This window comes from Dipodomys ordii, unplaced genomic scaffold (genome assembly GCF_000151885.1).
Source record: "Dipodomys ordii isolate 6190 unplaced genomic scaffold, Dord_2.0 Scaffold60, whole genome shotgun sequence".
NCBI lineage: Eukaryota > Metazoa > Chordata > Mammalia > Rodentia > Heteromyidae > Dipodomys > Dipodomys ordii.
The window spans coordinates 338,632-353,451 of NW_012267276.1; the positions used below are offsets into that span (position 1 = coordinate 338,632).

Sequence of the window (14,820 nt, forward strand, 5' to 3'; positions counted from 1 at the left end):
CAGGGAGGTAGAGCAATTCTCTGCCATCTTCATGTTTACATTTTAGCAGGGAAAGAATGGCAATGATGAAAAAGCACCAGGAGAAAAAACACAAGCATAGTAAAGCTGGTAGAAATAGTCAGAGAACTTAACAAGGTGTCATTTTAGCAAAATCACAAGGTGAGGAAATGAAGTCAGTCATGTGGCTTTCTGACAAAGGAAGTCTAAAGCTAAGAAGTGTAGGGAAGGCGACCAGCAGGTCAGACAGAACCACAAAAAAGGTAAAGAGCAGAAGAAATTTGGGGTTGAGAAATGTTGTTAATACAGCCTTTAAGCCAATGTAAGACAATTTTTTTTATTCTGAGAACAACAGCAACTTACAAGTTGTTCCTTTGCAAAGAAAGTTTGGTGGTGGTAGCTTATTTCTGCAATCCAAAATCCTAAGGAGTATGAGATTTAAGGACTACAGTTCGAAGCCAGCCCCAGGCAGACAAATCTGTAAGACCCCTATCTCTAACTAGTAAGATGCTAGAGTGAAGCTTGTCATCTTGAGACTGTTGTAGATATGTATGAGTTACTCATGTTTGACTGGTTGCCTATCAGTTCTCAAGAGTCATGAGGAGTACACGGGGAAATGCGGAACCAGATATGGGGCTTGTGTCATTTGAGGATGTGTCTGTGGATTTCACTTGGGAGGAGTAGAAAACTTAGATGATGCTCAGAGAAACTCTACAGGGATGTGATGCTGGAGTTCTACAGTACAGAAGGCCTGGTGTCCTTGGGTCATTGTGTTATCAAACCTGACATGATCTTCAGGTTGAAGCAAAGTTGTGGGCCATGATAGTAGAAGCAGTGGCAAACTGGAGCTACCCAGATGTCCAAAAAGAAAATGACCTGAATGAGACCAGTCATGAAAATCAGAGAGAAGTTTATGGTAATAGCACATCAAGTGAAAAAGTTAGATTCAGAAACATATTTAATGTGAGCCCAAATCATGCTTGCAGTGTATCTTAAAGAATAAAAAGTCTTCAGAAATGAAGCCCAAGGCACTTAATGTATGGCAGAAGATGCATCTCTCTACTGAGTCTGGTGAGATGAAAGCTGGAGAGGAACTTGAACTCGAAGGCCCTCAGACATTCTGAGCATCTTACTGTGCCTAACAAAATTCAAGGTGTCCAGAATATTGACTTGAATGAAAATTAGGAGACATTGGTGGCACCTTATAATTATCAATAGCAGCTTATCAACTAAAGAAAGAGTTGAGTTTGGAAAAATATTTAATGGGAGTTCAAGCCACAGAAAATTAAATCTCAAGGAATGAGTCCCAAGGGATTTAATGGATAGCATAATGTGCTTTACCTTTGTGAGCTTTATGAGATGCAGGCTGGAGAGAAACCTTTTAAGTCTCAATGTAACCAGGAAGCCCTCCTCAGACATTTTGAGCCTTTTAGTTTAGTTTAGTAGGAAGATTCAAAGTGAGCAACCACGAATTCAGTATTATGGACAGGAAAAAGTCGTCAGTATGAAAGCTTGTGGACCCATAGACATTTTATGATACCTCCACAAAGAAGTCAGTGAATATGAGAAAGCCTTTGATAAGGTATCTTTTATTGCCCAAAAAGAAAAGGAGGGAGAAAGTTTTTGAGTATGTGATAAAAATGTTCTGTACAACATCTATACTCACTAAACATGAACTTGAAGGAGAGATGTGTCACAATGGTAATTTTAAATCAACCTTCATTAAGAAATTACATCCCAATGAGCCCAGGTGGTTCACACATGTAATCCTAGCTATTCAGGAGGCTGAAATCTGAGGATTGCAGTTCAAAGCCAGCCCAGGCAGGAAAGTCTGTGAGCTTCTTATCTCCAATTAACCACCAGAAAACTGGAAGTAGCACTGTGGATTAAAGTGGTAGAGGAATAGCCTTGAGCAAAAAAATCTCAGGCACAGGCCCTGAGTTTAAGCCCCACATCAGACAAAAAAGCAAAGGCAAAGATATTGCATTTTTCAAAATATCTCAGAGAATGCATGTGGGGGGAAGGGGTGAAAGCCTTACTGATGTGGTGAACTTGAGAAATCATTTTTTCAGAAGTCAAAACTAAATTCACCAGAGAAACCATGGGAGAAACTATATGTGGTAAAAGTGGGTTTTTTTTAGCAAGATATCAAACTGCAAAATACAGAGAATTTACCCAAGTGGTAAACTGTGAAAACAATATTTCTTTAACAAGTTAAATACACCCAAATAAGTATAAAATTTCAAATGTATCTCATCCCTCCTAGTATATCAGAGAATTTATAAAGCTTATAAATGTAAAGATCAGGAAAACTTTCAAGCAAGTCACACTTCCTTATACATCAGAGAACTCACACAGGTGGGAAACCCTATAGTATAATGTATGTGGAAAAACCTTTTACTGGAAGAAAAACCTCAACATCAGAGAACTCATACAAATGAGAAACTATTAATGTAAAAAATGTAGAGAAACTTTCAACCACAAGTCATCTGTCACTGTACATCAAAAATAAGAAACTATAAAAATGTAATGTATGTGCTGGGCTGGGAAGGTGGCTCAGTGGTAGAGCGCTTGCTTTGCATGCCAGAGGCCCTGGGTTCAATTCCTCAGCACCACATAAGAAAAAAGCCGCAAGTGGCGCTATGGCTCAAGTGGTAGAGCGCTAGCCTTGAGCTGAAGAGCTGAGGGACAGCGTCCAGGCCCAGAGTTCAGGCCCCACGACCGGACCTCCCCCCCAAAAAAATGTAATATATGTGTAAAGACTTTTAACCTGGAGTCAAACCTCCACTTACATCAGAGAACTAAGATAGCTGAGAAACCCTGTGAGTATAACAGGGCAAAGTCACAAGTCAGACCTCAGAGAGTTTAAACAGACAACCCTAAAGTGGTAATAATTTAGTTTTTGTTAAATGAGATGTCCCTGGCCCAAAAATAGGTTCACATTATTTTGTAGTTTTACCTTTATGATTCCTTCCCCCAATAAATTAACTTGAGAATAAGAGGTGATAGCAAAGGTCAAAAAAACTCAGAGTAGAAGTGTTGGCTCAAGTGGTAGAGCACCAACAATGAACCAGAAAAATTGAGCTCTTGTCTGAGACCTTGAATTCAAGCCCAGGTACCAGCACAAAAAGGGGATGGGGGAAGGAACATACTTTTCAGAGGCAAGTTTCTAGCACAGAAAATTCCTTAGATGATGTTTGTGACAAAAATTCCATATATAAATTGTAACTATCAACTTAAAATGATTATAAAGATGCCTAATTAAAAGGAAAAGGAGCCAGGAACTGGTGGCTGATACCTATAATCCTAGCTACTCAGGAAGCTGAGATCTGAGGATTGTGGTTCAAAGCCAGCCAGGACAGGAAAGTCCATGAGACTTTTATCTCCAATTAACCACCAGAAAACAGGAAATGGTGCTGTGTCTCAAAGTAGTAGAGTGCTAGCCTTGAGCCAAAAAGCTCAGGCAAGGACAGTGTATAGACCCTGAGTTCCCCCAGAACCGACAATTGAACTTTCTTGGTTCTTTACTAAATTTCAGCAAGTGTGTCAGGGAATAAGTAATTCATAAAGAAAATTAACAAAATTAATTGGATCCATATCTAAATATATTTAATTCTATATGATCATGAAATTTGAAATAAAAACCAGGTATGAAAAATTTTATGAATTTACAATGTAAAATTCTTTTTTTTGTTGTTGGTTGTGGGGCTTGAACTCTGGGCCTGAGCACTGTCACTCAGCTCTTCAGCTCAAGGAAAGCGCTCTACCACTTGAGCTACAGCGCCACTTCCAATGTAAAATTCTTTTTTTTGGGGGGTGGGGAGGGTCTGGTCGTGGGGCCTGAACTCTGGTCCTGGGTGTGCTGTCCCTGAGCTCTTCAGCTCAAGGCTAGCGCTCTATAACTTGAGCCACAGCGCCACTTCTGGCTTTTTTCTTTTTGCTTATGTGGTGCTGAGGAATCGAACCAGGGCCTCAGGCACGCAAGGCAAACGCTCTACCACTGAGCCACCTTCCCAGCCCCCAATGTAAAATTCTTACATATACTATCTGATGAGATCTCCATAGAAAATTTCAGCTCTTCTGTGCCTAACAAAATGTCAAAAGAATGATATTACTCCAATTTCCCTATGCATATATCTGTTCAATATGGCAATACAAAATTAAGTCAGGTGTAGAGGTGCACACCTATTACCCCAGCTACTTGCAAGGTGATGGCAGGAGGTGAAGGTAAAAGAATTATAAGTTGAAGGCAAGTCTGGACAAAGTTAGGGAGATTTAGACTCGAAACAAAAGAGTCAAGGAGCATGGCTCAATTGGTGGAGGCTTGCCTAGCATGGGTGAGGCAGTAGCTTCAATATCCAGTGATGAAAAAAGAAAACAATATCAACTTAACTATGTGTAAGCTTTCCTGAAAATCATTATTAACCTGACAATAACAAGAATATTTCTAAGGTCTGTTTGATTGTTTATTTTAGGACAATGAGCACTCTGATCATAACAGGAGCTACTCGGTAAAAGAGATGATTAGTATTCAAATCATAAAACTTGAATAATTTAGAAAGAATTAAAAATAAAGCAAACTTATTTAAAAGCAATTTTACAGACCCTTAAAAAGCCATGAATCCTGACAACACTGCCTTAAAAATATATCTATAGTGACTGTTACCACCTATCCAGCTGCACTTGGTCTGAGCCATCCTTTCCCCTTCCTTTGAAGAAATGCAATCATCTCCTAGTAACTCTCCTACTAATTCTCTATGTAATGTCTTTTGTAAAACTTATTCACTCCTATTATGTTGATCTCCTTTTCCATAGCACTTACCATCTTTGAACATAATTTGCATTCACTGCCTGTTTATTATAGTATGACCTATACATGGGAAGCAACTGTCTGTTCTGTAATGTAGTCTAAAAACTCAAAATAGGCCATCTGGTCAGAATTTTAGAGTAAATAAACATATAGCTTACAAAACAATTATTAAGAACCAAATTTCATAGGAAAAGCCAATTATGCTTGAAATATTGTGATAAAGTATACACATTACCATACCAGATAAAATAAGCAGTTCAATGATTTCTGCATCTCCAAGATAGGCAGCAGCATGTAATGGTGTTCTCTTTTCATTGTCCTGTGATAACAAGGAAAGATAGAAAATCATTTTAAAAATAAAGCTAATTTTAATACACTAAGTGAAGAAAAAAAGTTATTACAATGTTATTTCCACAACTCAATTAATAAAACACAGACTATTCTTTTGCCAAGTAAATGAAAACCTCTACAGTATGGGGAGGTGAGGGTGGAAGAACTTAACAATGGCTTTGGTTGAGCATGTCTATTTTTAAAATCTGAAATATGCTAAATGTGAAAAGCTTTTGAGTGCTGACGTGACACCACAGCAGAAAATTCCCTATCAAAAAATCTTGCTTCATGTCCCAAAAATTATTTTAAAATATCTTGTAAAATTACCTTTGGAAGCCTATGTGTAAAAAGAACATATTAAATAAAAATAAATCTCATAGTCAGACTTAGGGCTCATACTCAAGAAATCTCATATGTAAATATTCAAAATCTGAAATCTGGAACAATCTGCTCCCAAGCATTTGGGTAAAGGATACTCAACATGTATAATGTGTATGAAAGAGTAATTAGATGACAAAGGAAGTCTCTTACTTTCTTTGAACAATGAATGTTGATTATTTCGCATACCACTCTTTTCTTTTTGCCAGTATATTACAATTTTACAGTTTACAACTGTAGACTTAAATAAACACAAATTTAACCTCAAAGATTTGCTTATAAAAATGTTTACAAGAAGTACTCATAATGGGGGCTGGGAAGGTGGCTCAGTGGTAGAGCGCTTGCCTTGCATGCATGAGGCCCTGGGTTTGATTCCTCAGCACCACATAAGCAAAAAGAAAAATGCCAGAAGTGGCGCTGTGGCTCAAGTGGTAGAGTGCTAGCCTTGAGCTGAAGAGCTGAGGGACAGCGCCCAGGCCCAGAGTTCAGGCCCCACGACCAGACTCCCCCGCCCCGCACCCGCAAAAAAAAAAAAAAAAAGAAGAAGTACTCATAATGGCATTAAGGAAAATGTCTCTGAGGATTTGGAAGCATCCTTTCAAACAATCTTAAGGTTTTTCTTTATGTTCCTGCTGGTTCTGTTTTCATAGTCAACCAATTCCCACCCACCCCACCTCCACTGAGGAGGGGGACACTATACCTGAGCTATTTTGCTCAAGGCTATCAGCCTCTACCAAGTCAGACACACTTTAGTTTTTCTGGTAGTTAATTTGAGATTAGAGTCTCATGGACTTTCTCCTGCCTGAGCTGGCTTGGAACAACAATCCTCAGATCTCAGCTTCCAGAGTAGCTAGGATTATAGTCATGAATCATAAGTAATCAGCCAGTGTCTGTTTTAGTATTTAAAAAGTACGTATTACCACCTCACCCCAGTTAGAATGGCTATAATCAAGAAATCTAATAACAACAGATGCTGGAGGGGATGTGGAAAGAAGGGAACCTTACTACACTGTTGGTGGGAGTGTAAATTTGTTCAACCACTTTGGAAAGTAGTATGAAAGTTCCTCAAAAGATTCCATATAGAGCTCCCCTATGACCCAGCAATCCTACTTTTGGGCATTTACCCGAATGATCACAAACAAGACCATACTAAAGCTACCAGAACTATGTTTATTGCAGCATGATTTACATAGCTAAGATATGGAACCAACCCATATGTCCTTCAGTAGATGAATAGATCAAGAAAATGTGGTATATATACACAATGGAATTCTTTTTTTTTTATAGAGCAAACAAAATTTTATTTTTTAAAAGAGATGGAAATCGAATTTACGTGTTTACTTGAAATTAGTAAATACATTTTTAGTAGCCTACATAAAGAGACATAACTTTGACCAAATTACAGACAAGAATCTAAATCCTTGATAATTTTAGTAACAGATCTGACTGAAATCATATAAATCACACTTTTCCTGTATAATGAAGGAATAGGTCCAGGCTAGGAAAGCAGCTAGAGAAGGCAGGCCGATTGTATCTGTGAGAAAACTTTGTGGAAACTGGTATTGAGGATTACCTACTGGTGATCCACTTGCACTGGAAGCATGATTCTGAACTATTGCTTGCTGATTCTGAACTATTGCTTTGATCATTATATTCTCCAAGAAGAAAAAGTGAAAATTGATTGCAAAGAACTACTAATAGATTTTGAGTTCTCATCAAGCACCTTCAATCATCAAAATCACATGAAGAAAATAGACAGGCCTACTTTTTTAGATGAAAACAAGTGTCTTTAAAAAAAAACAAGGAATTTAAGTAGTCAGGAAAAGGACTTGTACTTTACTACTGAATTATACATTTTTTTCTAATGCTGGGTAACAATAAATAATGGATCTATTAGAAAGCTCTTAAAGCTCATATACACAATGGAATTCTATGCCTCCATCAGAAAGAATGACAATGCCCCATTTGTTAGGAAATGGAAAGACTTGGAAAAAATTATATTAAGTGAAGTAAGCCAGGCCCAAAGAAACATAGGTCCCATAGTTTCCCTTATTTGCAATAACTAGTATATGTCTGAGACAAGCAGAAAGGGTCAGATAAGTTGATGCTAGGCAAAATGAACCCCAAGATAAGGACTCAAATCTGTTTTTTTGTGTGTGTGTGTTTTTTTTTGGCGTCCGGTCGTGGGGCCTGAACTCTGGGCCTGGGCGCTGTCCCTCAGCTCTTCAGCTCAAGGCTAGCGATCTACCACTTGAGCCACAGCGCCACTTCTGGCTTTTTTCTTTTTGCTTATGTGGTGCTGAGGAATCAAACCCAGGGTCTCAGGCATGCAAGGCAAGCACTCTACCACTGAGCCACCTTCCCAGCCCCTCAAGTCGCTTTTCTTTCTTGCTATTGTTTCTAACATATTTATAAGATGATTTCTTTGTTGCTTTGTATGTCCCTCCCCCATGGTATAACCTCTGTTTTCACTGTATTTGGTGTTGGTATAATTTGTGCAGGGGAAGGGAAAAAAATTGTTTAAATAGGTGGACCTATTGCAACAATGAGATGTACAAGATGTTACGTTGAAAATGAACTTTACAACTTTGGTGTGTGTGGGGGGGAGAGGGGAAGGGATGGAAAGGGGAAACAAAGGAGGAGGCAATAATGCTTGCTAAGAAATGTACTCATTACCTTGCCATGTAATTGTAACCCCTCTGTACAGTATTTTCACTATATATATATATATATATATATATATATATATATATATATATATATATATAGTACATATTCTCTCAACTCTTTCTTCAGGAAGAGAAACTATATTTAATGTATTATTGCTTCCTGAATCTTCTGTTCCCAAACAAGTGTTCTCCAGTTTGATAAGCAAGATTTTAAAGTAATGTCACATCCAGGGATTATTATTATTTATTTGGGGAGGCTGGGAAGCAGTACTGGGGGTCAAACTCATGGTCTCATGCTTGGCTGACAAAATGCTGCTAAGTGATGCTTCTAGCTCTGTTTTCCACTGGTTAATTGTGTGTGTGTGTGAAAATACCATACAGAGGGGTTACAATTACATGGGCAACCACTGGTTATTCTTCAGATAGTGAGGCTCTCACTTTCCAAAGGAGCAAAGGCCTCACCACAATCTACTTACTCTACAGGCTTTCCAGTGTCACTAGGATCACAAGAGTGAACCATGCAATAACCACCTCACTCTATGGAAATGATTGTTCTCTCTGGGATTGCCTGTTATAAGTGATACTCCCAAATTTAGCTCTGCATGCAGCTAGGGTGACAGGAATGTACCACTGCATCAAGCTATGTACTAAGAAGTGGTCTCTTGAACTGTTTTGCCCTAACTGGCCTGAAAACAGTGACCTTTCCATTCTTTTTTTTTTTTTATTGTGAAAATACTGTACAGAGGGGTTACAATTACATGGGCAAGATAGTGAGTACATTTCTTATCAAGCATTGTAGCCTCCTCCTCTGTTTACCCTTCCCATCCTCCCCCCCACACGATCTACCCCCCCAAGTTGTAAAGTTCGTTTTCGACATGACAACTTGTACTTCTCATTGTTGCAACAGGTCCACTTGTTTTTCCCCTTCCCCTCCACAAATTATACCGACATCAAATACAGTGAAAGCAGGGGTTATACTGTGAGGGAGGGACATACAAAGCAACAAAGAAATAATCTTATAATTGCATTAGAAACAAGACCTTCCCATTCTTACAGCCTCCCAAGCAGCTGTGATTACAGGTGAGAGCCACTGGCACTTTTAGGGATTTTTATTTACTATAACCCATCTGAAATCACAGGAGAGAGAGTAGTACTGACTTGGCTGTATTTGAAAAATTATTGTTTATAGAGCCTTGTTCTAGCTCACTGTTCTATCTCCCTTTTTCTTTAATCTACCATTAAAAAAACTTGTTATCTGTTTATTGATAGTATTCAAGTTTGAACTCAGGGTCATTTTCAGCTGATACTCTATCACATGAGCCACATGTCATATCCTACTTTTTGCTGGTTATTTTAGAGATGGAGTCTCATGGACTTTTCTACCTGGGCTGGTTTTAAACTCTGATCCTCCAAATCTCAGCCATTGCTTGACTTTAAGCTATCAGTACCCAGCCAGAAGTATTTATTTTAAAATTCACACAAAGAGTCTATATCCTCAGACAACTTTGAAGTTGTTATAATTGTGTGGATCAATGGCAGGATAAGTGAAATTTAGTGTGTTTAATTGTCAGGTCATCTAAAAAAAGCCAAATACAAGTCAAGAGCCATGGCAATGCTTGTAATTCCAGCCTTTGAGAGGCTGAAGAAAATTCTAAATTCAAGGCCATCCTAGGGCTACACAGTGAGTTCTAGGTCAGCTTGGGGTACATAGCAAGATTTTTTTTTGTAAAGGGAAGGAGGCAACTTCCCTAGAACTGGAAAAGTATTTCCCCACAGGCTAGAAAACAGATGTAAAAGTATGCCTGTTGGCTGACATCCTTGCAGATTGTCAAGTAAGTTTCTGAATGCTGTTATAGAACAGTTAGTTTCCTTACTGACAACTGTTTGGACCACTGACTTCCACATTGTTAAAAGAGAAACAAGCTTTAAAATAAAGTAAATTGAGGTCTCTTACCATTTTAGATTATTACAGTTCTCAATATTGTAGGGAATGAAAACTTTACTACACTGTATAATAATTTTCTGGTTTTGAGAATCCCTCAGTTGCTCTAGGGATAGCTAAGCCACTGAGAATAATTGTTGTCAGGGAACCCTGGTAGGCAAAAGAAGGTTTAAATATTCATAGATAATCCCAAAAGTCTTAATGATAGCATATAGAAATACTAAAAGGGTGGCTGGGATGTAGCTCAGTGGCAAAGCACTTCCCTAACAAGTGTAACGTCCTGGGTTTAATCCCCAGTACCAAAAAAGAAAAGACAAAAAAAATACAGTTAAAGAAATACTAAAAGGGAAGTCAGTATAGTGTTACTTCTGATAAATTGTCTCTTCTTTTCACTTAAATATGTGCTCCTAAGAAACAGAATGCAATGCATAGAAATTAAGTCAAAACAGCTGTTATAGAAAAGCTAACATGGAAATACCCAGGCAACACTAAAACACAGGATTTATTCAACTAAGGTAGTTATTTTGGCTATATTTTATTCAACTAATGTCATTTTGAAAAGAATGTTTTTTTTGTCTGGGCTGAGTGTTACTCATTAACAAAACAAACTTCTCTTTCAAGATGATCAGATCTAATCAAATTAAGCTACAAGATAATAAGCCCAAGAAAAACCCCATACAGAATATAGAAAATGAGTCACTTGTATGTGAGAGATGTCTGGAACTCTATGATTCAATACTTTTGTGACTCATATGAACATAATTTTCTTATTCACAAGGAAAAAATTTGAAAGAAAAATAATTATAAGTATTTTACTATATTCCTGAAAATTAAGCAATAATATTTGACTTCCTCCAGCAAAATATTAATATTTTATGACTACTCCATTAAATGAATACCCCTTTAAGCAATCCAATTTCAAGTAATATTTTTAGTTGAACAAATTCCTACATGTGCACAGTATAAATGGTTGCATATGTATTACATACATTTATTGAATAACTGTGGGGAATAAAATGTTACAAATAATTTTGAGGACCCCAAATAGCTAAAAGTATGAAATACAAGAAGCTCCTTATCATTCCTTTTTTAAAAAAATTTCTGGGGTGTTTGTGGTGTTTGTGCTTGTTTAACAGCACAAATCTTACCTTCATGATCAATAACTTTGAGCCATATCTCACCTGCAGCTTTTTTTCTTTTTGTTGGTCGTGCGGCCTGATCTCTGGGCCTGGGAGCTGTCCCTCAGCTCTTCAGCTCAAGACTAGTGCTCTACCACGTGAGCCACAGCGCCACTTCCAGCCTTTTCTGCTTATGTGGTGCTGAGGAATTGAACCCAGGGCCTCATGAATGTAAGGTAAGAACTCTACCACTGAGCCACCTTCTCAGCCCTCCTTATCATTCTTTAACAGATTCAGATGATTAATCAGGATTCTTGGTGTTCTGAGTAAAATGAATAATGATTTTGGTACATTAACTATTTTGATGAGTAGCCTTCTACTAACCCACACAATTTTCCCCATATGATGGAGTATTTGTGACCATAACTTGTGTTAATGATGCTTTGTATTTTAACTTTTTATTTATTTAATTAAGTAGCATTTAACCTAATGAAATAGGAATGACTGATAGGCTAAATACTATAGAAAGACTGAATAAACTGTGGGGGGAGGGACATACAAAGCAACAAAGAAATCATCTTATAAATATGTTAGAAACAACAGCAAGAAAGAAAAACCATTTGAGTCCTTATCTTGGGGTTCATTTTGCCTAGCATCAACTTATCTGACCCTTTCTGCTTGTCTCAGACATATACTAGTTTTGCAAATAAGGGAATCCATAATCTCTGTTTTCACTGTATTTGATGTTCGTATAAGTTGTGGAGGGGAAGGGAAAAAACAAATTGTTTTAAATAGGGATACAGGTGGACTCAATGCAACAATGGGATGTACAAGACGTTATGTTGAAAAATAAACTTTACAACTTTGTGGGGGGGGGAGGCGGGGAGATGGGAAGGAATGGGAAGCGGAAACAAAGGAGGAGGCAACAATGCTTGATAAGAAATGTACTCATTACATTGCCCATGTAATTGTAACCCCTCTGTACAGTATTTTTACAATAAAAAAATAGATTGAATAAAAGCAAGTTACTCCCCCCCCCCCCAGTTACTGAATTAAACACAGCTGAGCTAAGTAAAATACTAAGGCAAAGAACAGAGTAAAACCCTTTGGTTTGCTTTGTTTTGGTTGGAAGTGGGTGGACTGGAGAGATAGGGTTTGCCTATGTAGCTAGGCTGGCCTCAAACACAGTTTTCCTGCCTTTGCCTTCATAGTACTGGAATCGCAAGCGTGTAATCCTATGTCTGGTCTAAATGTTTTTTAAAGGCCTAATTTTTCACACTATTTAAACTCAAACTTGAACATAAGATAATGTAATGTGGGTATAGGCTAAGAAAGGAAGAACATATTAACTACCAGTGTATTCTATATAATATCAACAAAAAGCTCAAGCTCTGGGTTTTGGCACCAAACGTTAGGATCCATCATAACCATCCAAGGGGACCATGCAGAGGCAGGCAGGCACAGGTGAAAGATTATAAGGTTTATTAGAGGAGCCAGATCTTCCCAGGGTGAGGGAGCATATGGCATCTGCCCCTATCCAGGTGGGTAACTCTGGGTCTAGTTGCCAGGTCAGTGTGTAGATAGATCTGGGCAGAGACAGAGTGGTCAGCTATATGGTGGGAACTCTAGGGAAGGGAGAGGATGGGTAGAACTGAGGACCAGAGATGGGGATAATGCTAACATTCAGCTGGCAATACATGCTGTCTCAAACATTCAGAGATCACTTTTTGTGACTCCCAACTATCATTTATTAACATATCAAATGAGTTATTTGATACTTGTACATTCAAGTTTCAATGAAATACTACCTTCCAATTCAGAACAAGGAACAGATCTCAGTGGTCTTTTCCTTATCAATGAAAAAATTTCTAATATACAGCATTAAATGAAGAGGCTCAGATGTATTAAGTATTTCTGGGAATAGCTGGGCGCTGGCGGCTCATGCCTGTAAATCCTAGCTACCCACGAGGCTGAGATCTGAGGATCACGGTTCAAAGCCAGCCCAGGCAGTAAAGTCCATGAGACTCTTATCTCCAATAAACCACCAGAAAACTGGAAGTGGCACTGTGGTTCAAGTGGGAGAGTGCTCACCTTGAGTGGAAGAGCGAAGGGACAGTGCCAAGGCCCAGAGTTGAAGCCCTATGACCAACCTCCCCACAACCCAGAAAAAAATACAGTGAGTGATTCTGAGGAAGAAAGGAAAAAGAATAAGGTTTGAAATATGAGTTACTTTTCAGTAATTTGAAGTTCTTAATCATCTACATGTTTCAAAAAGTAAAAATAAGGATGTTAGCAAAATGACAGTTGTTCACCTATACCTCTCCCCCCAAAAACTAAAAAAATAAACAACCAAAAAACCCAACACTACAACAAAGATTTTTTTAAATAGCACTAAATTCCAACTGGAACAATAAAGAAATGCATTGTGGAGTAGCAAGGAAGTGATGAGATTCCTGTGGAACATGAAAGGCTAAGATACCACAGCACCACAGAGCAAAGTATAAAACACTTCCCTCTGCCCTGAACCAATGCCTTGCCAAGATTGGCTGGCAGCCAAAATGGATTTCTCCTTAGGGAGGGAATAGTAAGCTGGAGTCTCTAACTGTCCCTAGCGTCACTGTAGAGGACTACACAAAAGACTCTTACCAAAAAAAAAAAAGGAGGGGAGGAGGTGTGTGGAAGTAAGGGGACTTCCTAGGCCCTGAACAGTTTAAAAACTTGTTACTTAACCGAGTAGACGACCATGATGCACATCCCTTCACCCATGATCTAAGCTGCTATGGCCTGGTACTATCATAAAACTGGACCTATTGCTAGAGTACAATCCTCCTGGGGGCTAGGAGACACAGCATACCCCTATCATAGAGATGGTCATCATTCCTCTTTGTTCACATTGGGTAGCTACACAGACCCTAGCTAAGCTCAGTAAAAAAAACCCAGAGTCACAGCCAGGCACCAGTGGCTCACGCCTGTAATCCTAGCTACTCAGAAGACTGAGATCTGAGGATCACAGTTCAAAGCCAGCCCAGGCAGGAAAGTCTGTGAGACTCTTATCTCCAATTGAAAAAAAACAAAAAAATGAAACACTAGAAATCCAGAAGTGGCACTGTGGCTCAAGCGGTAGAGCGCTCGCCTTGAGCTGAAGAGCACAAGGACAGCGCCCAAGCCCAGAGTTCAAGCCCCATGACTGACCAAAAAACAAAAAACAAAAACAAACAAACCAAAAAAACCAGTCAGACTTCTAAATCTATACATATTTCACCAAGGAAATAGGCAAATTTGCAGAGCAAAAAGTTACTACCACCAAGCCTAGCCTTCCAGTCATCTAGGCAGTAATACTTTTCCCAACAAAACAGCCACAACAATATTCACACCTACCATCTACAATATAGGCTACTAACAAAATACAGACAAGAACTATAGTTGAAAAAACTATAGAGACCATACTGAGCCAGAGGACCAACAGGCTAATACACCATCCATAAAACCCCAAACTCGGGCTGGGAAGGTGGCTCAGTGGTAGAGCACTTGCCTTGCATGCTTGAGGCCCTGGGTTTGATTCCTTAGCACCACGTA

At 38.7% G+C, this 14,820-nt stretch overlaps 1 protein-coding gene across 3 annotated transcripts in view; it reads right to left on the bottom strand.

Annotated features, from left to right (window-relative positions):
- Ankrd28 (ankyrin repeat domain 28) overlaps positions 1-14,820 on the bottom strand; it is a 159,809-nt gene that overhangs the window by 71,932 nt on the left and 73,057 nt on the right. For all 3 annotated transcript variants that reach the window (XM_013022161.1, XM_013022160.1, XM_013022163.1), the window contains exon 3: positions 5,048-5,126. In XM_013022161.1, coding sequence (XP_012877615.1) covers positions 5,048-5,126 — 79 coding nt within the window. The remainder of the gene's footprint in view (positions 1-5,047; positions 5,127-14,820) is intronic.